Source organism: Bos mutus, chromosome 7, assembly GCF_027580195.1.
Source record: "Bos mutus isolate GX-2022 chromosome 7, NWIPB_WYAK_1.1, whole genome shotgun sequence".
NCBI lineage: Eukaryota > Metazoa > Chordata > Mammalia > Artiodactyla > Bovidae > Bos > Bos mutus.
In genome coordinates this window covers 41,680,458-41,707,132 of record NC_091623.1, presented here as the reverse complement: position 1 = coordinate 41,707,132, position 26,675 = coordinate 41,680,458, and the positions used below count along the sequence as shown (strand labels likewise).

The 26,675-nt window shown below is 42.0% G+C and overlaps 1 protein-coding gene across 2 annotated transcripts in view; it reads right to left on the bottom strand.

Annotated features, from left to right (window-relative positions):
- The window catches only part of CAMK4 (calcium/calmodulin dependent protein kinase IV), a 264,681-nt gene that overhangs the window by 101,370 nt on the left and 136,636 nt on the right, over positions 1 to 26,675 (bottom strand). For both annotated transcript variants that reach the window (XM_070373210.1, XM_070373211.1), the window contains exons 3-4: positions 10,462 to 10,524; positions 8,097 to 8,179 (exon numbers count right to left, since the gene is read on the bottom strand). In XM_070373210.1, the coding sequence (XP_070229311.1) occupies positions 8,097 to 8,179; positions 10,462 to 10,524 (146 nt within the window). The remainder of the gene's footprint in view (positions 1 to 8,096; positions 8,180 to 10,461; positions 10,525 to 26,675) is intronic.

Below are 26,675 nucleotides of genomic sequence, written 5' to 3'. Positions count from 1 at the left end.
GAAAGTAGCAAGTAGCCTTCTGGGCTAGATCAGATCAGATCAGATCAGTCACTCAGTCGTGTCCGACTCTTTGCGACCTCATGAATCGCAGCACACCAGGCCTCCCTGTCCATCAGCAACTCCTGGAGTTCACTCAGACTCATGTCCATCGAGTCGGTGATGCCATCCAGCCATCTCATCCTCTGTTGTCCCCTTCTCCTCCTGCCCCGAATCCCTCCCAGCATCAGAGTCTTTTCCAATGAGTCAACTCTTCACGTGAGGTGGCCAAAGTATTGGAGTTTCAGCCTTAGCATCATTCCCTCCAAAGAAATCCCAGGGCTGATCTCCTTCAGAATGGACTGATTGGATCTCCTTGCAGTCCAAGGGACTCTCAAGAGTCTTCTCCAACACCACAATTCAAAAACATTAATTCTTCGGCACTCAGCCCTCTTCATAGTCCAACTCTCACATCCATACATGACCACTGGAAAAACCATAGCCTTGACTAGACGAACCTTTGTTGGCAAAGTAATGTCTCTGCTTTTGAATATGCTATCTAGGTTGGTCATAACTTTCCTTCCAAGGAGTAAGCGTCTTTTAATTTCATGGCTGCAGTCACCATCTGCAGTGATTTTGGAGCCCAGAAAAATAAAGTCTGACACTGTTTCCACTGTTTCCCCATCTATTTCCCATGAAGTGATGGGACCGGATGCCATGATCTTTGTTTTCTGAATGTTGAGCTTTAAGCCAACCTTTTCACTCTCCACTTTCACTTTCATCAAGAGGCTTTTTATTTCCTCTTCACTTTCTGCCATAAGGGTGGTGTCATCTGCATATCTGAGGTTATTGAGATTTCTCCTGGCAATCTTGATTCCAGCTTGTGTTTCTTCCAGTCCAGCGTTTCTCATGATGTACTCTGCATATAAGTTAAATAAGCAGGGTGACAATATACAGCCTTGACGTATTTGGAACCAGTCTGTTGTCCCATGTCCAGTTCTAACTGTTGCTTCCTGACCTGCATACCAATTTCTCAAGAGGCAGGTCAGGTGGTCTGGTATTCCCATCTCTTTCAGAATTTTCCACAGTTGATTGTGATCCACACAGTCAAAGGCTTTGGCATAGTCAATAAAGCAGAAATAGATGCTTTTCTGGAACTCTCTTGCTTTTTCCATGATCCAGCGGATGTTGACAATTTGATCTCTGGTTCCTCTGCCTTTTCTAAAACCAGCTGGGACATCTGGAAGTTCACGGATTACATATTGCTAAAGCCTGGCTTGGAGAATTCTGAGAATTACTTTACTAGCGTGTGAGATCAGTGCAATTGTGCGGTAGTTTGAGCATTCTTTGGCATTGCCTTTCTTTGGGATTGGAATGAAAACTGACCTTTTCCAGTCCTGTGGCCACTGCTGAGTTTTCCAAATTTGCTGGCATATTGAGTGCAGCACTTTCACAGCATCATCTTTCAGGATTTGGAATAGCTCAACTTGAATTCAATCACCTCCACTAGCTTTGTTCGTAGTGATGCTTTCTAAGGCCCACTTGACTTCACATTCCAGGATGTCTGGCTCTAGCCCCTAAGCTGGGATCAAAGCCGTGCCTTAACCACTGACGGATGGACGGATGGCCAAAAGTGAAACTAACGCCAGTAGGAGTCTACTGCAATGGCAGAGAAACTGAAGGCTCAAAAGGACATCGGAAGAGAGACATACACAGTATATACCAAAGAAACACTGCTTTTCGTGGTTGAATGCTATTCCTCGGTTCACTTTCCTTCTTCATTTTCTGCTTATGAACTCATGTCACATCGGCTCCTGGAACGCACTCTCCTCCGCCTACAGGCGCCCATCTGAGCCTGCTGCACTGCCCAGGGGGCTCCGCTCAGGCGTCCCACCCCTCTCCCCAGCACTCGCGGAAGTGCACCAGACTAATATGTTAGCGTGTAAATAGGCCTGAGTCACAACCCCACCCCGGTAGTAAGTCCTGTGTGTTCCTCTTCCTTTCTGCTGTGACTATTCTAGGTCCTTTGACCCTTCTGCAGCTTGACTCTTTACGCTTCTGAGAAGGAGAGAAACTTTTTCTAAAACAACCCTTTTATGTGACTCTGATCTTATTCCCTCAGGGTCATCTCCGGGATGTTCCAAATAAAAGTCCCTCTCAGATCTCTTCTGCTTCCCTATCCAGTAGGCTCCTTCCTTCAGCAAATTAATGTGTTACCAGTGGGCCAGTTTAAAACAGTGACTAAGCCTCCATTTACCCTGCACCCCTTTCTCTGCCTCACTTATTTTTCCCTTTATAGTCAAGCTTCTGAAAAAGTAGACTTTAAATCCACTCCAAATCAAAGCACGTTTTGTTTATATGTAGACAGATAAAACTACATAAAGAGAATATGTATTTATATATACACATATTAATGTTTAAGTTAAGCCACACTTAAGCAGAATAAAATGTTATGTCACTAATTTGAAGTTTCATTTTTAAATATTAAGAATATTAGCATCTGCTTACATAGCAGCAGTATGGTGTGTTAAAAAAATCATATACATTGGAATCTGACATACTAGAGTTCAGTTCCATTTAATTATTGCTGTTGTTATTAGATCCACTGTAAACTGAGTGACCTAATGGTTAATGGACCTCTCTGATCCTCAAGTTATCTGGTCTACAAAATATGTACATATCAAGGCCTAAGTTTTATATGTGTTGCTGTTGAGAATTAAATGAGATCATGGTTAGTAAAATGCTTTGTCACTGCCAGGACTCTAAAAGGCATTCAAAAATGGCCCTCATTATAGTGACTAATTATCCTTTTAGACAGTAAGATTTTACATATCTTCATTTCAACATTAATGACAATTTTTTGACACAACAGTCTGCACAAATTCAGATGTGTTCTGAGTTTGGTTAACCATAAAACCAACCATGACACAACTCCATGAAGACTGGAGAAAAGCCCTAATTTCCATTTCTAGGATTCTTTCCTAATAACTGTATCCTGACAATTCCATTTATTTCCACCAAGAGCAGAGACCCAGGAATGCTGAAGTAGAAATGACTATCAGGACTGAAATACTAGGACTCTGTCAGGTAGTTAAGGAGCTACATGCATAATCTCCAAATATAACCACTACTTCTCCTGCATATTGACAACTGATTATTTTCTTGCAAGAGAATATTTTCAGTTGGGGGAAATGAAAAAAAAAAAAAGTTTGTAGTGAGTTTCAGGCCTGACTGTATGACTTATCAATTTCTACAGTTTGTGGTCTTAAAAAAAAAAATGAGAATAATAATGCCTTAGAAAAACCTGAAAGATGAGTAACTTAAATACTTTTTTGCACAGGACTAAGCAATACAAGGCCAAGTGGCTTCCCTGTGGCTCATACAGTAACGTGTCTGCCTGCAACGCGGGAGACCCGGGTTGAATCCCTGGTTTGGGAAGATCCCCTGGAGAAGGAAATGGCAACCCACTCCAGTATTCTTGCCTGGAAAATTCCATGGATGGAGGAGCCTGGTAGGCTACAGTCAGTGGGGTTGCAAAGAGTCAGATACGACTGAACGACTTCACTTTCACTTTTCAAGCAATACATCAGGGATTCTCCTTAAACAAAACAAACAGCAGTTTATTCTCTTATAAATAATTTGAAAGGGGCTGCTGCTGCTGCTGCTAAGTCGCTTCAGTTGTGTCTGACTCTGTGTGACCTCATAGACTGCAGTCCACCAGGCTCCCCCGTCCCTGGGATTCTCCAGGCAAGAACACTGGAGTGGCTTGCCATTTCCTTCTCCGATGCATGAAAGTGAAAAGTGAAAGTGAAGTCGCTTAGTCGTGTCTGACTCCTATCGACCCCATGGACTGCAGCCTAACTGGATTTAAAAAGAAAGACAATGAGGCCATATAGGGAGGAAGAGTTGGACCAGAAGACAGACCGACTGCCTATGTGGGGAAGACCATTTTCCATCCTCAGGTTCCACATCTGCAGAGTGGGACAGTGCTTTTCATCCTGCTTGTCCCAAGGGTTGACATAAAAGAGGAAGACACACTGCTGTCTGTGAAAGAACTTTTAAACCATATGTACTGAATTTTTGCTCTCAGTAGTGGTGGGGTGGACAAGTATACAGGTAAAAAAAAATGAAAACCAGCTAAATAAAATATAAAGTATACTTGAAGACACCACAGAGCTACCAAGGAAGTAAAGGCTTTAGAAGCCAAGCTCTAGAAGAGATGAAAAATAAAGAAAAGCAAACCTGATATCTGATGCTTATGCTTTTTCTTTAAAGGCATTAACGAATTCTAAATCAGCAGCTGACAGGCCACCTTATATGGTAGAGGGAACAGAAGCTGGCGTTTAGGATCTGCCAAGGAAGGGGATCCTTGGCAAAAATCCCCTGGCTGCAAGGAGATCCAACCAGTCAATTCTGAAGGACATTAGCCCTGGGATTTCTTTGGAAGGAATGATGCTAAAGCTGAAACTCCAATACTTTGGCCATCTCATGCGAAGAGTTGACTCATTGGAAAAACCTCTGATGCTGGGAGGGATTGGGGGCAGGAGGAGAAGGGGACGACAAAGGTTGAGATGGCTGGATGGCATCACTGACTCGATGGACGTGAGTCTGAGTGAACTCCAGGAGTTGGTGATGGACAGGAAGGCCTGGCGTGCTGCGGTTCACGGGGTCGCAAAGAGTCGGACACGACTGAGCGACTGATCTGATCTGATCTGAAAGGGCAAAACCTATAAGAGCTGACAAGAAATAGATTTGCTTTCAGGAAACCCAGCTTTGAATCAGTCCAATGCCTGATTAGATTACAGTGATCTGTTCCTTACCTTAACTGCCTACTGGAGCAAAATAAAATTTGCTTTTTCCAGGCAACAGCATTTAAAGCCTTAAATTCTAAAACCTTTTATAAGTAATGTTTGACATGTGAACAAGCATAACCTGGCAAGCAAAAACACAAGGAGAAAGCAGAAAAAAGACAAATTAAAAAATTCACAAGATATTCTGATACTAGAGTTAGACAAAAATCAGGAAAAGAAAAGCAAAAAGTTAAAAAATTTTAATTAGAAGACCAGAAAGATACTGCTGAATTAGTTGCCTTATAATACAATCATTTTCTGGAAAAAAAAAACTGGAAATTTACTCTTAAGTTATCTCATACCTTATCCACTTGAAAAGTTCAATAAATTTATAAGAATTGTAACCAGATTGAGAAAGACGGAGAAGAAAATGTTGTGGAGATTTTTTTCATGATATTGTAATTTTGTGCAGATTTTTGGGGGGAATTTCCTTGGGCACAAAATATCACTGATTTTATTCCAAAAACTGTAATCCATTGTCCCTTGCAATTTACTATTCATATGCTACATGAAAATAGCAGATTTCATTTATACTTACCAGGTTTAGGTTTTTAGCAGCAACATAGATCTTTTGCTAATAAAATATAGTCATACACCATTTGACAATAATGGGCTAACATAATTATCTCTTCATCAATTGCTCCATTAGTTCATTCGTTATATATTATTAGAGTCATCATTAGACCAGGAATGAATTTATGTTATTACAATTAAATAAATTTGGGTTTTGACCTAAGTACAGGAAAAAGAGACCATATTATGATTTTGATCTCTCAGGAAAGCAAGCAGTAAGTGGATAATAATGCAGGATATATTTTCAGTTTGACCCAAATTTAAAGATAACTGTAGAATTAAGTAACTTAATGGAGAAACCACATTTATCTCAGATATGGCAACAGACATGTGGACAACATTTTCGGGGGAAAAGTCTATCATCTACGACCACTAAGAGTTCATAGAGTAGTTAGTTGAGTGCTTTATTGGCTGTCTACCATTCTTTAGATGTCCTCTGCTAAATTTGAATATTTATCATTATAAATGAAATTTATTGACATTTAGTTTTTCATTCTTATCTATAGCTGAATTAATTCTATCCCATAAAAATCAACTTGACTACAAGATGAGAGACCCAGAAAGGCTGGGGAGAAGGGAAAAGAGACTCCTATTTCCAAAATGACTGAAACAAACAGAGGTAAGAAGGTACAGAGCAAATACTATTTACTTAATTGTGAAAATTCCTGTCCTGGAATTATTTACAAAGAACGGGAGGTTTTTCTCTGGTAGACCACAATTAGCAGAGAAATGTGTCAGTCTTCCTTAGGGAGACTTCACGACTCCAGAGCCAGCAGGATCTAACTATAATCTGACCCTATTAATGTACCTGAAGAAGGAATATGTCCATGAAAGAGTAAGCTAAGAAGCGCTGAAAAAGGACAACTATGGACAAATTTAGGCAACATTCAAAGGAACTAGTCCAGAGGAGTCTTGACTAAGCACAAGGGAATGCAATGGTTTTAAGACAAAGCTGTCCTTAGAGCAGATCAGAGTGTCCTGGCTTCCTTAGCATCACACAACAGCTTCAAATTTGTTCTGAGGTTCGGAGAAGTTAAGCAAACCACTTTGAGTCAGTCATTTGTTCCTTAAGTCAGGATTTACAACATGAGTCCAATTGGCTATGAACCAAATCCCACAATAAGTATATGTTGAGGCTACCTATGCTTACGTATCTCAGGTGATTCATTTATCTATAAAGAATGAACACAGTGTAAATGCTATAATTTTTAAAATCTGGTTATTCACATAACCTGTTCTAAGGAAACTTTAATATACATCTGAACAAAATTATCTATCTGTTGAAGATATATATGTGGCTCCAATCAAGGCCATTTTGCTCCTTCCGATCTGAAGGTCAAAATCTGCACTGTGTAACATTAAAAGCAGACAGACCTTTGAAAATGGAGCTTCCCAGGTGGTTCAGTGGTAAAGAACCTGCCTGCCAATGCAGGAGACATGGTTGGAACCCTGCATCAGGAAGATCCCCTGGAGAAGGAAATGGCAACCCACTCCAGTATTCTTGCCCGGAGAATCCCATGGACAGAGGAGCCTGGTGGGCTCTGTGGGGTCATAAAGAGTTGGACAGGACTTAGTGACTGAACAACTACTTTCAGTCTTCAAAGTGACAACTTTGAAGACTTCTGCAAGTTCTTGAAGAGGCAGCAAATTTAACTGGGTGGACCTGGGGAGGGGGGAAGGGAGGGCATGCCTTTCTCCGGCACATTCTAAGCCTGCTTCCCCTAGGCATCTTTCTCCTCTGAGGCCACTCACTGCAGCAGCTGCTCACGCACTCACCCATGAAGCAACTATTTACTGAGAATTTACTGTGCTCCAGGCGTTCAGGCTACATCAGTGGTCCTCACCCTCTCTTCTGCCTTCAGTCCACATATCTCTTTACCCATTCTTCAACCAATAAGATGTTTACATCACAGAAACTGCAGTTTCTTACCATTTCTAATATAAGCCTACTCAGTTCCTTTGTCTTCTTCCAAATTAATTTTTGTTTAGTTACCCTGATCAGCACAGCAAAGAGCTCCCAAGACCACATCAGGGCAAAGAGGGAATTCTGAGAAGACGAGGAGGGTGGGAGAGCTATGGAAACTTAAAGCATGCACAAACTTAAAACTTGCACAAATAACGTGTCTGTATTATGCTCTACCAGATTTCCAGACATACTCCCTGCACCCTCAAAGCTCTGCTTTGAGTGATGAATGTATGAACAGACAACTAAAATTGGCTATAATTGGATATAATAGAACATATTTTTCTCTGCAACTTGGAACTCTTTAAAGAGCCTATAAAGAAAGTAGGCCCAGAAACAATCATTTGGAGAGAATCGATTTTCATGAGCTTTGGATCATAACAAAGAATACTATTATAATACACGCTTAACTATCTATAATTTTCATCAAATACTTTCTCACAAAATATCCTCTTGAATCTTACTGTTGAGCTTAGATTTAGTATGACTTTAGAAATTGTTTTGTATGTAGAAAGTAGATGTTTGCAAAAGTAAATAGCACAATGTTTTTTTTTCATTCACTAAGCATCCCAAATTTTCATTTACCCACATCTTATCAAATATTTATCTTAGTAGAAGTTATTAACCGGTATAACATGTCATTATGAAGAATTTCAGGAGAAATTTCCCTTCAGTTATTTTTTTGTGATTGGATGCAAAACTGTACTGTAGCTACACTTCCAGGACCCACTCACCTGTCAAACAGCTCTCCTCCTGTGACGAGTTCTAAGACCAGACTGATTTCTGTAGGGGTTTCAAATATTTCTTTAAGTTTTATCTGGGAAAAGATATAAAAAATCACAAATTTTTTATTTTCATCCTCAGGAAATCGTTAAAACTATGGTTACGACAGCTCCTTATTCTAGTCGCAGGCAGTCATCTGTCACTCTCTGGTTGTTTTTTATCAGTCACCTCATGTGTTCAAAGATCCTTTTGAACTTTTATATTTCCCCTTTTGATAGCTAAAGATAGCTGCCCTAGAAGTGCTTCCTAAATTTTGCCAAATCATCCAAATGTTTGAATTTCAACTGAATTAAAAAAAACAAACCAGAGGCAAACAAAACTTCCTAAACCATTTGAAACCATCATGACTGGTAGAGATGCGAATGTTTCTTTTTCTCAGAACAGGACTTCAATTAGGGGTCTGAGACAGAATGGACCAGGTTAAATTCTATCAGCACAGAAAGGGAATCCCTTAACAGCTAAAGAGTTGCTGGTAGATAAAAGAACACTCAGAAAAGTAACAGAGATAGTGATTTGACTGATCATAACAGGGTTTTCATGATATTCAGATAATCCATCCAATTTTGGATACTTTCCTTCTGAGAATCAAGTGACCAGGACTGGCATATATATTTGAGGAAAATTTCATATTGACTTCTCTTTGAAAGAAATAAGATAGATAATGTAAAGTGGTGACTGTATATGGCAAATTTTGTTAATTGCTTACCCAAAGCCCTTCTCTCCCTACTTTACTGCAAACAGAACTCTTGTTTAGGGAAGCAAGGTACCTAGTCTCAAATTATGGATTATGGTTAATCTAAGCCATTTATGATAACCCAGGTCCTTAATTTTCCAGTCTTCGTGCAGGTTAGGGTGATTGTGTGACCAGCTTTGGCCAGTAAAATCTGAAGAGAATTCTGCAACTGGAAATTTTGGAAAAGCATTTATGCTTCTCATCAGACTCTGCTGGTTAAACCTTTCCGCTCCCTTCTGCCTTGAACACAGACCTGGAGACTTGTGAAGACTGTACAGCAGCCATTTTAGGGCCACGAGGGAGAAACATGGAGGTGAAAGCTGCTCCCTGAAGACGGGAAAGCGGGAGCCCCCTAGGGGTACAGTGGCTAAGGGGCCTCCCTGAGAGCTCAGCTGGTAAAGAACCTGCCTGCAATGCAGGAGACCCAGTTCGATTCCTGGGTTGGGAAGAAACTCTGGAGAAGGGATAGGCTACCCACTCCAGTATTCTTGGGCTTCCCTGGTGGGTCAGATGGTAAGAATCCGCCTGCAATGAGGAAGACCTGGGTTGGATCCTTGGGTTGGAAAGATCCCCTGGAGGAGCCTGGCAGGCTACAGTCCACGGGGTCACAGAGTCACACACGACTGTGACTAAGCACACACAGCACAGTGGCTGAGACTCCATGCTTCCAATGCAGGGGGCGGGGGGAGGGGTGGGTTAGATCCCAAGTTGGGATCAGGAAAAAGGACAAAAGATGGGAGAACCAATGGATGGGTCTTGGATGACATCACTGAGGAGCTATTTGCTAACAACTGCCTACCTTCTGATTTCTCGTAAGAAAAATATTTGTTTAGACCAGCATATTCAAGTTTTCTGACTGAATTGCTAACTAATAAACAACTTGTAAGCACTTTGCCTTGAGCCGAAGCATGCCGGTCATCCTCTGAGACACCACAAATTTCTCAGTGAAATGAATAAAATATTTTAAGTAACTGGCTCACTTTATAAAAACAAGTTATGGCCCAGAAAATGATTTTGTTCTTTTCATTTCACTGGCTTAAGGAAGCTTCCCCCAGCCCTTCTTTCCCTTGGTGCCTTTATCTGGATATAGCCTAGAGCAGAGCTTCAGAGCACGTTTTATTTTCCCCATTCAAGCACGTTATTTATTTTAATCTTTGCATTATTTCTGAAGCAAATACTCTCTCACAGGAGACTCAAATGACTTTGGAAAGCAAAGCATTTTCTTCACAGGCATTTTCAGTAATGGCGTATTAATAAGATAGGCACACAAAAGGAAAAAGCCTGTGTTTTATCAGAGTGAAAAAAAGCTCTCCAATTTCAGTTATCCTTTTATGCATGAAAATAACGATGGTATATATTGCTGGTCTGCCCATTTTGAAACTCTTTCAAGGGGTATTATTCTCAAGATTTATTCAGTTAAAGAACTGAAAGACAAGATCAGATAAGGACAAGAATTAGGCCAAGGTGGCTACTTACTAGTGCTGAGAGAAGGAGCTCTTATCATCAGAATGGACAGCAAAGAGCAAAAATCTCTTTCGGCTACTTTGCAGATTATTTGAAATAGTAGGCTAAAAACCACTTACAATGTTTGGGTGTGAGAGGCGAAGAAGAACTCCTATCTCAGTTCTTACGATTTTTTTGTCCACCTAAAAGGCAAAATGAGAGAAAATGAAAGATACTCCCACCTTAGAATCTCTTCATTGTAGCAGAGAATCAGAAATAGCAATAACCACCTGGATGAATCAGGTCAATGGCAGAGGTGAATTCCTAAGCTTTTTTCTTATATGTTACCTTCTTCCCTTTCTGCCCAGCTGCATGTCTTTCCCCTCTGCTTCAGACATGAAGGGAACTCGCTAATAAGGGTCACAACTCATCAGATCCTTTACGTGGCTCCTCTGCTGTCAAAAGTCATCCCTATCACCACTCAGGCACAAGTGCTTCTCAACCTATTCCTCCTCTTTCTCTTCCTTTCTTTTAAAAGCCTTGATTCAAATGCATTGGAGCTGTCAGTCACTTCACTTGCTTGTTTCCCACAGAAGTGAGTGTATAACCCGGCCTGACCAGTCAGAAGACTCGCTCTCCAGCCAAAGTGACTGAGTCAGAGAATCAACAGATCAAGTCATCACAGTCAGGCCTCCCCCGACATTTTACTCAAATAATCAACAAAGCGTTCTCTTTTCCTCTGAAATTGGGAGAGAAAAAGAGGATGGAGTCTGCCACTACCAGGGACTGTTACTGATGCCGTTTGGAGACCACGTCCCTGAAAACAGAGCCGACGCTGCTAAAGAGGAAGAGTGGGTACTGCTGACAGTGTGACCCACTGGGTTCAGTTGCCCACAAGCGAGTCTGCCCTCTGAGCTTTCTCACTGTGTAAGCTACTGAGTCTCCTCTTCTACTGAAACTAGCTGGAGCTGCTTGATGCCTAGTGATGGAAGCTGAAGGAAAGTAGGGGGTCTAAGGAAATAGCGACTCTATATGCAAGACTGGAGTACAGGTTTGGATAAAGCAGTTCCTCAGACCTATGTGTTTTCTGGGATGGAAGAGGGTATACAGCTTTCATCACATTCTCCAAATATCTCAGGCAGAGGAAAGTTTACAAATCTGAGCCATTTGAAAAAAAGAAAACGTGCTCCTTGGAACCAGGGGAGTCAAGGACCTCTCGTGAATGTATATGTAATGAATGCATGCCACATAGTAAGGGTTTAATACAGCTTTGTATGTACTCAGGTTCCTATTAAACAATGCCAGGCATATGAAAAAAAAAAAAAACAGATAAAAACGATCTTTTTCAGAGGAAGATTATAATCTAATTTTGGGCATAAAACTCCTCTATAAGATGCCATAAGAAGAACATAAGCTGTAAACAAGTTTTGTTTTAAAAATTTCATTGTTCAATGGAGAATTATTTTTCTATGAGTCAAAATATTGCTATCACTCAGTGGGCTGAAGTTATTAGCCATTAAAAGTCACACTATTGTTAAAATAAAGTGAAGAAAGTCTTGCTTGAGTGTGCACAGGCGATGCTACTGTGATGTGTGTGGGCTGCTGGTGGCCACTCGGTGACCTGGGAGCCCGACCCATGGCATGTAGACAGCACGGTTTGGGGGTGATGTGGTGTTAGAGGAAAATGCTATACGAGTTCTTTTACCTAGTGAAAAAAATCATGTATTTCATGAAAATTTGCTATTGAACAAAAGACATCCTACTTGCATCAGATGGGAGATCTCTGACAGAGAGAGGCATTGCTAAAGCAGGCAGACACTGACAGATTTCTTCCGAAGAGCTCTTGGCTCACACTCCATTTCAGCTCTGCAGATGCTATTGAGGAAAATCTCCATATACATGATAATTTTTTAATTATTTTAAAAATTTAACATTTTTTCTAGCTTTGCTAAGGCATAATTGATATACAAAAACCCACACATAATCAATGTATACAATGTGGTGAATCTGGACACAAGTTCCCATCACCATGATCAAGGTAATAAATACATCCATCACCTCCAGAAGTTTCCCATGTCCCTTTGTTGTGTGTGTGGGGGGCGTTAAGAATGCTCAATGTGAAATCTACCCTCTTGACAAATTTTTAAGCGAACAATACCTTACTGTTAACTATAGGCGCTGTGTTTAGAGTAGCTCTCTGGACCTTACTGACCTTGTATAACCTGATACCCACTGAGCAACAACTCCCCACCCACTCCTCACCCATCCCTAGGAAGCACAAGCCTGCTCTCTGCTTCTGAGTCTGACGATTTTAGATGTCTCACACAGGAAGAATTCATCCAATGAATATTGATTTTTTTAATCACTATCTTCTCCATAGGACAAACTGAATTTCCTCACTAATACAAATATATATATATATATATATATATATATTTTCTTTTCATTACTGTGTGATGTTTAAAAAAGTTTCAGAACATGTGTCTCTAAATTAAGATTTGTTAACAATCGAACCTATTTTTCTTATTACACATTTAGTGTTCACATAATACAAGGTTTTCTTCCTTGTTTTCATAATTTTTGATCCATTTCAAATAAGTATCAGAGATATCCTTTAACTTTTTTCACATGATATAGTAAAATCTTTTAATACCAATGTGAATTTTAAGCAAATCTATTTATTTTAATTAATTTATTTTAGTTGGAGGCTAATTATTTTACAATACTGTGGTGGTTTTATCATGTTATGTCAACACATTAAATGTTGGGATGCCTTCAAAAATTAGTTCTTTGAAAATTACCTAAACTCTGGAAATATTCATAACAGATTAGATTATTTGGAATAACATTCTTCTAATGTAGTTGTTTGTTTTTAATTCAGAATTAATTTTCTTTAAAGTTAATTTTGCAAAGGGTCATTATTTTCCCACTATACTTAAGATTAGTAGCTCTCAAAGTATGATTGGAGGACCCTTCTGGGTCCCTAAGACTCTTTTCAAGGTATATAAAAGACTTGCCCTTTTCAAACTACACATCTGGGTGAGACTAGATATTTTTTTCTATACTTGAAACAAAACAAATTGAGTGCAGAAGCAGTTGAGAATTAAACTGTCTTCTATTGAGCCAGATAATAAAGAGATTTACAAAATAATGCCACTCTTCTAAGTATTTTCATCTTTTGGAAAATAAACTTATTTTTCACTGTAAATATTATTTATGTTAAAATATGCTAGAACTGGATTTATTACTCTTATAGCTTTAGTTACTACTTAAAGTTCTTTCATCTCTTATAGAGACTCTCCGTCTCTAATACAGTAGATGTGTGTGTGTGTGCTCGGTTGCTCAGTCATGTCTGACTCTTTTGTCACCCGGGGACTGCAGCCCACCAGCCTCCTCCATCCATGCATTTTCCAGGCAAGAATACTGGAGTGCGTTGTCATTTCCTCCTCCAGGGGGTCAAACCCACATCTCCTGAGTCTCCCACACTGCAGGTGGGTTCTTTCCCATTGTGTCAGTAAATGTGTATAGCTATTTGGGATTCTCAGTGAGTTAGAGAGCAGAAAAGGCTTCTACAGCCCACAAGTTTGAGAACCACTACTCCAGAAACCTTAACATTACACATCTGAAAGCAGAAACTAGAAAAAAAAACTGTAGTAATAATTGAAATGAAAGAAGGATGTGAACACCGTCTCCTCCCTGCTCGCCTGAATGCTGCAGCCCAGACTGAATGCAGGTCATGACTCAAGTGGAGGCCAGGAAGAATCCTAGAAAGAGGAAGCTAGAGAAAACTGGGGTGTGTAAAGTCATCAGTCCAGAGAGTAAACCGAGTGAGAAGCCTGGACTAAGGCCAAGGTGAGGACAACTGAGGAATCCAGCAGGAAAGAAGCTGAAAGGGAGAAGCAAACAAGACAGGAGACAGTCAAACGGCTGAGAAGCCAAGGACAAAGCAATCGAGGTCAGAACATCTTTCCCACAGAGATTAGCTGAGAGTCACTTGTCACCTTTTCAAAACACAGTCTAGAGGCCCCCAGGCAGCTAAACCGTAGGGGTGGTTCCCCCGAAGGTGCCGCGGCTGGGCGGCCACACGGGGTGCATCCTGACAGCCGTTTCACCTGACGTCTCCCCAGTGTGTCTCCTGTTCCAGATGATATTGCTGCCTTCTCATTTCTGACTTCCCTTCCAAACACCTGGGCAGGGCCTTCCCAGGTGCCAGCACAGGGGGTACGGCTCATCCCCTGCCCCACGTGCTGCAGGGCAGCAGAGTCCACGGCCCCAACCACTGAGCCCACCTGCCCAGAGCCCGGGGTCTGCAACCAGAGAGGCCCCCATGATGAGCGGCCCACATACCACAGCCAGAGGGCAGTGCCCGCTCGCACCAGAGGCAGCCCGTGCACAGCAGTGCGGACGCAGTGCGGTCAGGAATAGGAGGAGGGCGGGTTAGGAGAGGGTCTGAGCGCTGGCACGGCCATTCAGAGCCAGTGCTGTTTCCAAGAACACAACTGTCAAGCAAGCCACAAAAGTGGGCAGCTACCTGAACAGTCAGTACTGCCACTTGAGATTAGCTTCAAGAGCCCCCATAATTTGCATCTTTCAGAAGCATCCACAGATGGCTTTAACAAATCAACAACAACACTGTTATACAGGAGTTTTGTCCAATCATGGTTCACTCTTGAGTTTTTAATCTGAAAACCCACACAACATACCTTCACTATGTACAAAATAACTTGGAGAAAGATAGGTTTTAATTGCCAACAATTTTCTATTATAAAAATACACATTACGTATATACACAAAAATTAAATACACAAGAAAATTCTAACTTTAGCTTCCCAGAGAACAAACATAAGGTGAGGATTAACATTCAGGCTTTTATTTGGAATGTGCACCCCCAAAGCAGTGAGAGTGAGGAAAAAGGGAAGTGCAGCGAGGTAAGAGACGACAGAGCACGGTCAGCCACTGCTGCACTGAGCTGCAAGGACTCACAGGTCACGGGGCGGCTGCACCCATCTGCCTTCCCTAACAGTCCTTCCCCAGAGGAGTGGTCGCCTTGAAGCTCAGGGGACGGTGGGGAGAGAGGAACTTCCTCCTGTTTCCCACTGGCCAGTTTTGGCCCCAAGGCGTTAATTCTGTATACCTCTGGGTTCCATCTGTAGTCTCGGGCAGGCACTCGTGATGCCGTATTGCTCTTCATCAGGTGTCATATCTCATTCGGATTTAGAAGTGGCTGGAGGAGTCAGAAAGTTAAAGTGTGTGTCTAGGTGGGCCTCTGTGCGTGCAGCTGGTGGGCAGTCCAGCCCTCCCTGGTTTGAAGACAGTTTGGCACAAGGGATCTGGGAGGCCCAAGGGCGTTCGGCCCAGTCACGGTGACTTCTGAGTGTTAATCCATCACAGGAAAATCAGACTGACTGCAGTGGGGCCAGAGCTGCTTGCCCAATTTACTGTATTTTACTGCCCATCAGAAAGAGCTTTTCTTCCATTTACATTCTTTGTGCAATTTACTAGCTGCCAATGTGACACTGATAATCTTAGATGGCTTGGGCACATGCAAAGCCTTGTTTTAGCTTCCCCATGTGATGACCGCAAAGAGCTGGACATGACTGAATGACTGAACTGAACTGAACTGACCTGAACTATCTGAACTATCTTAAACAGTCAAAGAAATACATCTTTCCATCATCATAAAATCATTTGTACAGTTTTAAAACTTCATGGAAATCAAGATTCCTCAATATTGAAAGAAATCCCAACTTTGCTTTTCGCCTCCATGGAGGGAGAGAGAGAAATGGGTAAGAGGTACAGTTCCAGAGTAACATCAGAGGAGGAGGCTCCACCATCGGAACAGCTGACCAAACATGGGCCCTGCACTGAGACACACAGCAAATATACTCCTATACTGGGATTTGGAAGGCCAAGGGGAAAAAGAAGGAAGAATTGAAAAATAAGTGAAGAAGAAAGTACTGAAGAATTAAGGAGGAAGAAAAAGGAACACCAGTTTCTGCACATGAACATAATGGATAGAGACACAAGGGTGAAGTAACTGGAAAAGGGGAGTAACCGCACCCCAGATATCTCTGGCCTTGACCCTCCCATCTCAGACGGGGTCGAGATCCAGATTCCGGAACTCCCAATACTCTGGACAAGTTGGTTCCTGCTCTGCTTCTTCTAGGAGTCAGTCAAGTAAAGCAGCATCTCCACATAAAACGCTCAGTCTCATCTTATCTTCTTTGCAGGGATGCAGATCATAAGTCTTATTTTGTCTCTGTTATTTCTTTGACTTTTTAGGCTCATTTTTGGTTTTAACAATGACCAGAGAACATGATGTGAAGTACAGAACTGTGCTCTTCAGACTCTTTGTGAAAAGAGACAAAATACAAATTATTAATGGGAAATAAGCATAAAAATATCTTTAACTTTTCCCAACTCTTTTCTGCACAGTTTCTGCTTAATTTAGCATCCTGTTTTCAGACATATCAACAAGTACATGTTGGCACTAACATGCTTGGTGAAATGACTTGACAACAGGAGCTTTGTTAAAGTCAAGAATGACAGTTTTAGCCTACAATGATTTGAAAGCCAAGATTTGCTACTTGAAATGCATAAACCAAATGTGAGACACATAAAATATTGAGGTTTTCCTACATGAAGCTATTATCTCCGAACTTTGGCCAAGTCTGATTATTCCTTTATCTTCTTCATCTAACAGAAACCTGGGCATCTCACGACTACCTTAGTGTGAAGGGTGACTGCCTGGTGAAGAATGATACTGCCATTTACTGAGACGGTGAAGACTGGAGAGAAGCAGGTTTAGAAGGTGCAAGTAACAGCACGGCCCTGCCCACTGTGCTGGACTCGCCCACTGTTCACCCCCTTGGACTGTTGCTGGTGCGTGTGTGCTCAGCTGCTTAGTCGTGTGGACTCTTTGAGACCCTCTGGACTATAGCCCACCAGACTCCTCTGTCCCTGGAATTCTCCAGCCAAGAATACTGGAGTAGGTTGCCATTTCCTACTCCAGGGGATCTTCCTAACCCAGGGATCAAACCAATGTCTCCTGCATCTCCTGCACTGGCAGGTGGATTCTTTACCACTGAGCCATCTACTGTAGCTCACTGATCATCAAATTGATCTTTGAAGAATCAAAGATCGTCTCCACTTCTGAGCCCTTCCATTTTGCACTTGATAGTCTTTTGCCTTGAATGTTCTTCTCCAAGATATTTCAGCATGACTTTGGACTCAGAGGAGAATGGAAGGGGCAGCGGTGCAGAGGAGGTGAGGGCTCAGCGGCGGGGGCTCAGCGGTAGGGGCTGTGAGGAACCACAGACATGGCGGGGTTGGGCAGAAAGAAGACCTAAGTGGCAGAGGAGCCAACCTCCTATTTCACACTTAACAAGACTAGTCTAATGCCAATCTGGCTCTAATCAGCATGAGAAGACAAACTAATAAAGCTCAAATACGCTTGGTTTTGAGAACTGTGAAACAATGTATTTTGGTAGTTCTCTGACGGCTGCCTCCTACTCTGCATTCTCTGCAATATTTGGGAGAACGAAATGGAGGAAAGCGGAGCTTTCCAATGGAGGAGGATCCTGAGGATCTGAACCGAATTTATGCTAGACAAAAATGCCCCTCAGGACCTCAGCCCAGAAAAAAAGACACGTGTCTTTCAGAACGTGAAACCTCTGTACATCATGTAGGTTCAGAAGAGAGCAGCTCTTCCAAGGGAGGCTACCTCTTCTCCTTCATTCTTAAAGTCTAAAATATGAGCCTTCCTGCTTGCAGATGCTAGAAACCCTTTCACAGGGAGCAGGCTTTTACTTTACAGTGAATGAAGCAGGCTTAAAATATTCCTGGGAGACATAACAAGCTGAACAAAGCTTATACAGAAGATTTGACTGACACCAGACTTTCTTTAGAAACAGATTTAACAGAGGGAGAGAAAAACGGGAAAAGAACATGATATATAAAGTGGAAAGGACTTTACATACCTCTTTCTGGAGAAGGGGTACTCACTCCAGTATTCTGGCCTAGAGAATTCCAAGGACTGTATAGTCCATGGGGTTGCAAAGAGTCACAACTGAGTGACTTTCACTTTCATTTTTCTCCTATTTCATCTCTGTATCTCTCCCTGGCATTAAGAATACATAGGGGTTACCCTCATTTAATATGTCTTAACTTATATGCAGAGTACATCATGAGAAACGCTGGACTGGAAGAAACACAAGCTGGAATCAAGATTGCCGGGAGAAATATCAATAACCTCAGATATGCAGATGACACCACCCTTATGGCAGACAGTGAAGAGGAACTAAAAAGCCTCTTGATGAAAGTGAAAGTGGAAAGTGAAAAGGTTGGCTTAAAGCTCAACATTCAGAAAATGAAGATCATGGCATCTGGTCCCATCACTTCATGGGAAATAGATGGGGAAACAGTGGAAACAGTGTCAGACTTTATTTTTCTGGGCTCCAAAATCACTGCAGATGGTGATTGCAGCCATGAAATTAAAAGACGCTTACTCCTTGGAAGGAAAGTTATGACCAACCTAGATAGCATATTCAAAAGCAGAGACAGTACTTTGCCACCAAAGGTTCATCTAGTCAAGGCTATGGTTTTTCCTGTGGTCATGTATGGATGTGAGAGTTGGACTGTGAAGAAGGCTGAGCGCCGAAGAATTGATGCTTTTGAACTGTGATGTTGGAGAAGACTCTTCAGAGTCCCTTGGACTGCAAGCAGATCCAACCAGTCCATTCTGAAGGAGGTCAGCCCTGGGATTTCTTTGGAAGGAACGATGCTAAAGCTAAAACTCCAGTGCTTTGGCCACCTCATGCGAAGAGTTGACTCATTGGAAAAGACTCTGATGCTGGGAGGGATTGGGGGCAGGAGGAGAAGGGGATGACAGAGGATTGGATGGCTGGATGGCATCACCGACTTGATGGACATGAGTTTGAGTGAACTCCAGGAGTTGGTGATGGACTGGGAGGCCTGGCGTGCTGTGATTCATGGGGTCGCAAAGAGTCGGACACGACTGAGCGACTGAACTGAACTTTAAAAACATCTCATTTTCCAATCCCTCACCTCTCTTCCTGCTTTCAAAGTGTATCTCTGTTCTTCTTAGCAGAAAACCTGTCCAGAGCTGTCTGTATTCTTTCTCCACTTCCTCCTCCCTTTCCTCATAGATTTGTCAGTGAAATTCAATCTGGCTTCATCTGCCTTTATAGGAGAGACCAGTGGTCTCCTTGAAGGAGGCTAACTACTGTTCTGATCTTATCTTACTCTGTCAGCAGCATTTGATATGTTATTTGATCACTCCCTTCTTCACATGAAACTGATTACACATTGTCACCATTCTGGTCTGACTTTTCTTCTACTTTAAAGGCTACACAAGTATTACACTCCCTACCTAGTAGCCCTTCTCTGATTTTTAGCCTCTGCGATGATCACTCCCTCTGCATACAGCAGCCAGAGATATCTTTAAAATGTAAATCAGGTCATGTTACTCTCCAGTTTAAATGCTGGCACCCCACTGTGCCCAGAATAAGGCCTCTGCCTCCGAGGCCTTACAGCTCCAGGTGGGGGCCTCACCCTTGTGGGCCGATGTTGTTTTCTTTCTACACTGGCCACTCGACCTCCAGACCAGGCTCCAGGCCTCCTCCCCTTGACCCTGTCACTTCACTCAGAAAGCAACGAAGAGGCTTTCCCAGGTCACTGCACCAAAAGAAGGTACATGCACATATACACGGGGCTTCCCCGGTGGCTCAGGGGTAAAGAATCTGCCTGCAGTGGAGGAGCCGCAGGAGACTCAGGTTCAGCCCCTGGGTCGGGAAGATCCCTGGAGGAGGGCAGGGCAACCCACTCCGGTACCCTTGCCTGGAGAGTTCCATGGACAGAGGAGCCTGGCGGCTTACAGTCTGTGGGGCTGCAGAGTCGGACACGACTGAGTGACTAAGCACACATGCAGACAACCACACACATCACTCTAGTCCCTTCATAGATTTACACGAATCTGTGTTACCACTTGGTGATAAATTACCTGCTTCTTCCACCAGAACATAAGCTCTATAATAGCCAATGGCCTGTCCATTTTTACCCATCAGTACATCCAGCATTACTTACCAGCCCCTGGTCTATATTAACTTATTGAATAAATAAAGGAGGGATGGTGCTACTATTTGAATATAAAAGGTTGGTGACTCAAAGGAAAAATCTCTGGTTTAACAGCTTTGTTTAGATGAGATTGGATTTGGTTAGTCATTTCTCCTCCTGCCAGTCAAATCACGCTATCAACATCAATGGCGTGGAGAGTGCCTGTCTCACAGGCAGAGCTAAGTACCCAGATCGTCTAGTCTGGTAAGAGCTGTGATTTCTAAATTGTGAGCCATAAAGAGTCACTATAGTACTTATGCAAGACTGCACTCTCCCAGGATAAACAGGGACTGTTCCAAGAAACAGAATTAATACAAGCTCTGGTGAAGTCACTGCCTTTCTAAGCCCACTGCAGCGGGTACGGATATTCCACAGCTGCTCCTCTCGCCCTGGGGGGATACAGAGAGCGTCACAGCTTCTTCTTCAACCAGGACACCCTGCTGTCATGTGTGTGACCCACACTGTGTATCAAACACAACCACAGAAGAGATTACATGAGAGTGAGATGATGAAAATCAGAAAAGAGAACAGTGAGAGCCAGAATATATACGCATTCCCAAAGAAGGAGAAGTGAGATCTTGGTAAGCAGAGAAACCTAGGGACGCAACTATGAATATTCTGCTCTGTCTCTGTGCCTGTCAAGGGACAGTTCAAAAGAAAAGCCCTGCTGGATTCCGACTCCCATATTCCCCAATGAGGTGACTTCAATACCCTCTTGATCGAATCCATGCAAAAATGAAATTGATATCTGGTGATTTAAAAAATGAATATAGTGTTAGCCTCCCAAATGTCCCTTTATGTTCCTGTTGCCAAGGCTGGAAGAAAATAAATGCATATTATTTATTTTTATAAAGGTATCATAGTCACTTTTTTTTTTAAGTAAAATATAAAAAGCAAAAGAGAGTAATGTATCTACCATTTTAACATTGCCATTTTATTTCCTTTTACTTTTAAAAATTGTGCATATTTCCTGATATATTTCAAATATGGAAATACAATTTTTTGCAAATATGCAAAATACAATTGTTTGCATATAAAATATACAAATACAATTGTTTCTTACAATGTTCACTGAAAATATCATAAAGTTTTATGACTACCTAATGTTAATAAGGGGCTTCCCTCGTAACTCCGTTGGTAAAGAATCTGCCTGCAATGCAGCAGACATGGGTTCGATCTCTGAGTTGGGAAGATCCCCTGGAGAAGGAAATGGCAACCCACTCCAGTATTCTTACCTGGAGAATCTCATGCACAGAGGAGCCTGGTGGGCTACACTTCATGGGGTCGAAAGAGTTGGTTGGACACGACTTAGCGACTAAACCACCACCAGTGTTCATAAGCAGAAAGTAAAGGAGCTTCCTAATGGCCCAGCATCATTAGTGGCTAGATAGCACTTCCCTGGTGTCTCAGATGGTAAAGAATTTGCCTGCAATGCAAGAGACCTACATTTGATCCCTGGGTTGGGAAGATCCCCTGGAGAAAGAAATGGCTACCCACTCCAGGATTCTTGCCTGGTGAATTCAATTGACAGAGGAGCCTGGCGGGCTACAGTCCCTGGAGTGGCAAAGAGTCAGACATGACTAAGTGACTAACACTAACTTATGGTTAGACACTTTAAAAATTTCTTACATTTTGTTACTAATATAAGTCATTCTGTAATGAACATCCTTGGCTGTACTTTTTTTAAAATTTAATTTGAATTCTGGACCTTTTTGAATTTTTAAAATTTAATTTGAATTCTGGACCTTTTTAAATTTGAATTTAGAGCCTTTTATAAAGTCTCTTATCCCATGTGAGAATTATTTCAATTTCTTCATGGATAAGATGGGGATAATAATTGCTACCCTACAGTATTTTATTGTTGTAGGATTAAATGAGAATATATGCAAAATCTTTTGGCCCATTGTAGATGTTCTGTGCCATTCCTGAAAGAATTTATAAAAGCAAGGTGAACATTTCCCAGTTTTCTATTTCCAATTTTCTAAGTCTTTCCATAAAAATTAATCCAATGAAAACAAACTCAACATAGAAATAAAGGTATCTATGACAGCATTCCAGTGCTAGTAAGGAAAAATGTCTAACAAGCAGGAAAATATAGTTTTTATTTATCCTTTTCCCCTAAAAGTTGAAGACAGTTTTATTAAAATCCTAAACTATGTCAAATATAATCTTGCTGAAAGGTAGTCAAAGAGGGGCATTGATGCCTCTTTGCATTCAGATTTAACCACATTCCTTCACCTTTTTTGAAGACTGGGATGAGAGCTGTACTACTTTAGTTAAGCTCCATAGCAGTTTCAAGACCATTTCTTATGTTTGTTAATTACTGCTGACTATCACGGAGAAGGCAATGGCACCCCACTCCAGTACTCTTGCCTGGAAAATCCCATGGATGGAGGAGCCTGTTAGGCTGCAGTCCATGGAGTCGCTAAGAGTGGGGTACAACTGAGAGACTTCACTTTCACTTTTCACTTTCATGCACTGGAGAAGGAAATGGCAACCCACTCCGGTGTTCTTGCCCAGAGAATCCCAGGGACAGGGGAGCCTGGTGGGCTGCCGTCTATGGGGTCGCACAGAGTCGGACACAACTGAAGCGACTTAGCAGCTGGCTATCAGGGTAACACCTGGGTTACTACAGACCTGGGGATCAGCCAGGTCCTATAGACATTCAAGTTGTAACAGAACTGGAACAAATTCATCATCTCCCTTTTGTTCTTTTTGGTCATTCCACACCATCAAGACAGTGCTTTTCAAAGCACTTTACAAATTACTAAGGAGGCATGAAAACAGCAAACTTCAGTTCTCATTTTATATTGCTTTCAGCTGGACAGCAATGACTGGGTGGCACAATCCGCAAACCATGTGAAGTGAAGGGCAGAGCACTGTGTATTCTCAGAGGCCTGAATTCTCCTTTGATCCTAAAACTAGGTGATCATCTACGAGACACAAAACTGAGAATTTAGATATTCAAGAAGCTTATGACTTTGTAACCTGTCAAAGAACAAAAACAAAAAACAAATGACAAAAACAAAAAGTGCTCCTGGAAATACTAGCATTTAAGTCTCATCAGTTACATCTTGGGGTTGAATACCTTACTGAGGATAGCTTTGAAAGGGGGAACACCTGGAAACTCTTTACTCCTGACAATCTTTCTAAGATAATTAAGACTTTCAGATACCCTGGTTAACATTGTTCAAATATGCTAAAAACTTACTCTAAAAAGGAAAAGAACATGCTATAGACAAAAAAAGGCTTTTCAGATCAGATCACATCAGTTGCTCAGTTGTGTCTGACTCTTTGCGACCCCATGAATCGCAGCACGCCAGGCCTCCCTGTCCATCACCAACTCCCGGAGTTCACTCAGACTCACTTCCATCGAGTCAGTGATGCCATCCAGCCATCTCATCCTCTGTCGTCCCCTTCTCCTCCTGCCCCCAATCCCTCCCAGCATCAGAGGCTTTTCCAATGAGTCAACTCTTCGCATGAGGTGGCCAAAGTACTGGAGTTTCAGCTTTAGCATCGTTCCTTCCAAAGAAATCCTAGGGCTGATGTCCTTCAGAATGGACTGGTTGGATCTCCTTGCAGTCCATGGGTCTCTCAAGAGTCTTCTCCAACATCACAGTTCAAAAGCATCAATTCTTCGGTGCTCAGCCTTCTTCACAGTCCAACTCTCACATCCATACATGACCACAGGAAGAAGCATAGCCTTGACTAGACGAACCTTTGTTGGCGAAGTACTGTCTCTGCTTTTGAATATGCTATCTAGGTTGGTCATAACTTTCCTTCCAAGGAGTAAGCGTCTTTTAATTTCATGGCTGCAATCACCTTCTGCAGTGATTTTGGAGCCCAGAAAAATAAAGTCTGACACTGTTTCCCCATCTATTTCCCATGAAGTGATGGGACCCGATGCCATGATCTTCGTTTTCTGAATGTTGAGCTTTAAGCCAACTTTTTCACTCTCCACTTTTACTTTCATCAAGAGGCTTTTTAGTTCCTCTTCACTTTCTACCATAAGGGTGGTGTCATCTGCATATCTGAGGTTATTGAGATTTCTCCCAGCAATCTTGATTCTAGCTTGTGTTTCTTCCAGTCCAGCATTTCTCATGATGTACTCTGCATAGAAGTTAAATAAGCAGGGTGACAATATACAGCCTTGACGTACTCCTTTCCCTATTTGGAACCAGTCTGTTGTTCCATGTCCAGTTCTAACTGTTGCTTCCTGACCTGCATACCAATTTTTCAAGAGGCAGATCAGGTGGTCTGGTATTCCCATCTCTTTCAGAATTTTCCACAGTTTATTGTGATCCACACAGTCAAAGGCTTTGGCATAGTCAATAAAGCAGAAATAGATGCTTTTCTGGAACTCTGTTGCTTTTTCCATGATGCAGCAGATGTTGGCAATTTGATCTCTGGTTCCTCTGTCTTTTTGAAATCCAGCTTGAACATCAGGAACTTCACGGTTCACATATTGCTGAAGCCTGCCATGGAGAATTTTGAGCATTACTTTACTAGCATGTGAGATGAGTGCAATTGTGTGGTATTTGAGCATTCTTTGGCATTGCCTTTCTTTGGGATTGGAATGAAAACTGACCTTTTCCAGTCCTGTGGCCACTGCTGAGTTTTCCAAATTTGCTGGCATATTGAGTGCAGCACTTTCACAGCATCCTCTTTCAGGATTTGGAATAGCTCAACTGGAATTCCATCACCTCCACTAGCTTTGTTCGTAGTGATGCTTTCTAAGGCCCACTTGACTTCACATTCTAGGATGTCTGGCTCTAGGTGAGTGATCATACCATCGTGATTATCTGGGTCGTGAAGATCTTTTTTGTACAGTTCTTCTGTGTATTCTTGCCATCTGTTCTTAATATCTTCTGCTTCTGTTAGGTCCATACCATTTCTGTCCTTTATCGAGCCCACCTTTGCATGAAGTGTTCCTTTGGTATCTCTGATTTTCTTGAAGAGATCCCTAGTCTTTCCCATTCTGTTGTTTTCCTCTATTTCTTTGCATTGATCACTGAAGAAGGCTTTCTTATCTCTTCTTACTATTCTTTGGAACTCTGCATTGAGATGTTTATATCTTTCCTTTTCTCCTTTGCCTTTTGCTTCTCTTCTTTTCACAGCTATTTGTAAGGCCTCCCCAGACAGCTTTTTGCATTTTGCTTTTTTGCATTTCTTTTCCATGGGGATGGTCTTGATCCTGTCTCCTGTAAAATGTCACGAACCTCATTCCATAGTTCATCAGGCACTCTATCTATCAGATCTAGGCCCTTAAATCTATGATCCTAAAAGTAACATAATAAAGCTCTAGGGCTAGAGTAAGAATGAGATACTACAAATCTTAATGATTTAAGGTTCGAAGAAAAATTCCCGGTTGATTTTTCTCCATGGCAGTATTCTCTCTCATTGTATAAAGCCAGATTTGCCTTCTTTGGTGAGGAATCATCTTAACATCTTAACCCACAGCTTCATTTTTCTGAAGAGATCAAATGCTTCTAGAAATCAAAAAGGGAAGCATATTGGCTCAATCCTTCTTAAAGTCTATTTCTATGCAGTGATGGGTACATACTCTATGCACTATCAGCGTGCTCTTAAGTCTCTTCTGGACTGAATGGCTCAGATATAAAGCTCCACGTTGACTAACTGGGCTGATGTGCATACATTCCATGCTAACGCTCCAGCACCGCTCCCGCTTGATAACAGTCCCCAGGACTGTCAGGGTTCGAAGAATGCAGTGGAAAGCGCCTGTGATCCAGCACTGAGGGGTCCTGTCCTTCTCTGCATATCTGATCGTATTCATGCCCACGATGTGTCGATGTGCTCCACAGCTGTCTGCAGCCACCATGCCCTCACCTCCCCTGTCTCGGGTGGTCAGCACCAGGGGGTGGCTGTGTGCACCGCTGCTCTGTCCTCACAGAAGGGGCCACGCTCCATGGTGACAGCCGCCCTTGAATCCAGAAGCCAATGTAGGAAGAGCAGGTGACAGAGAAACAGCTCTGAGACAGACCTGGATTTACACTGAATATTTACCCTAGAGAAATTCTTTCAAGCTAAAAGAGACTCAAACTGGAAAAAAACAAAACAAAACAAAAACCTAAGATATCTTTGACTAAAACTGTTAAGCACTTTCCCCCCAGATACCCAGTTGGTATCAGATTCAGGAAGAATTTTAACTGTCATAGAAAACAAAGGATACTTAAATTTCTTCTTTTATGCACATATAAAT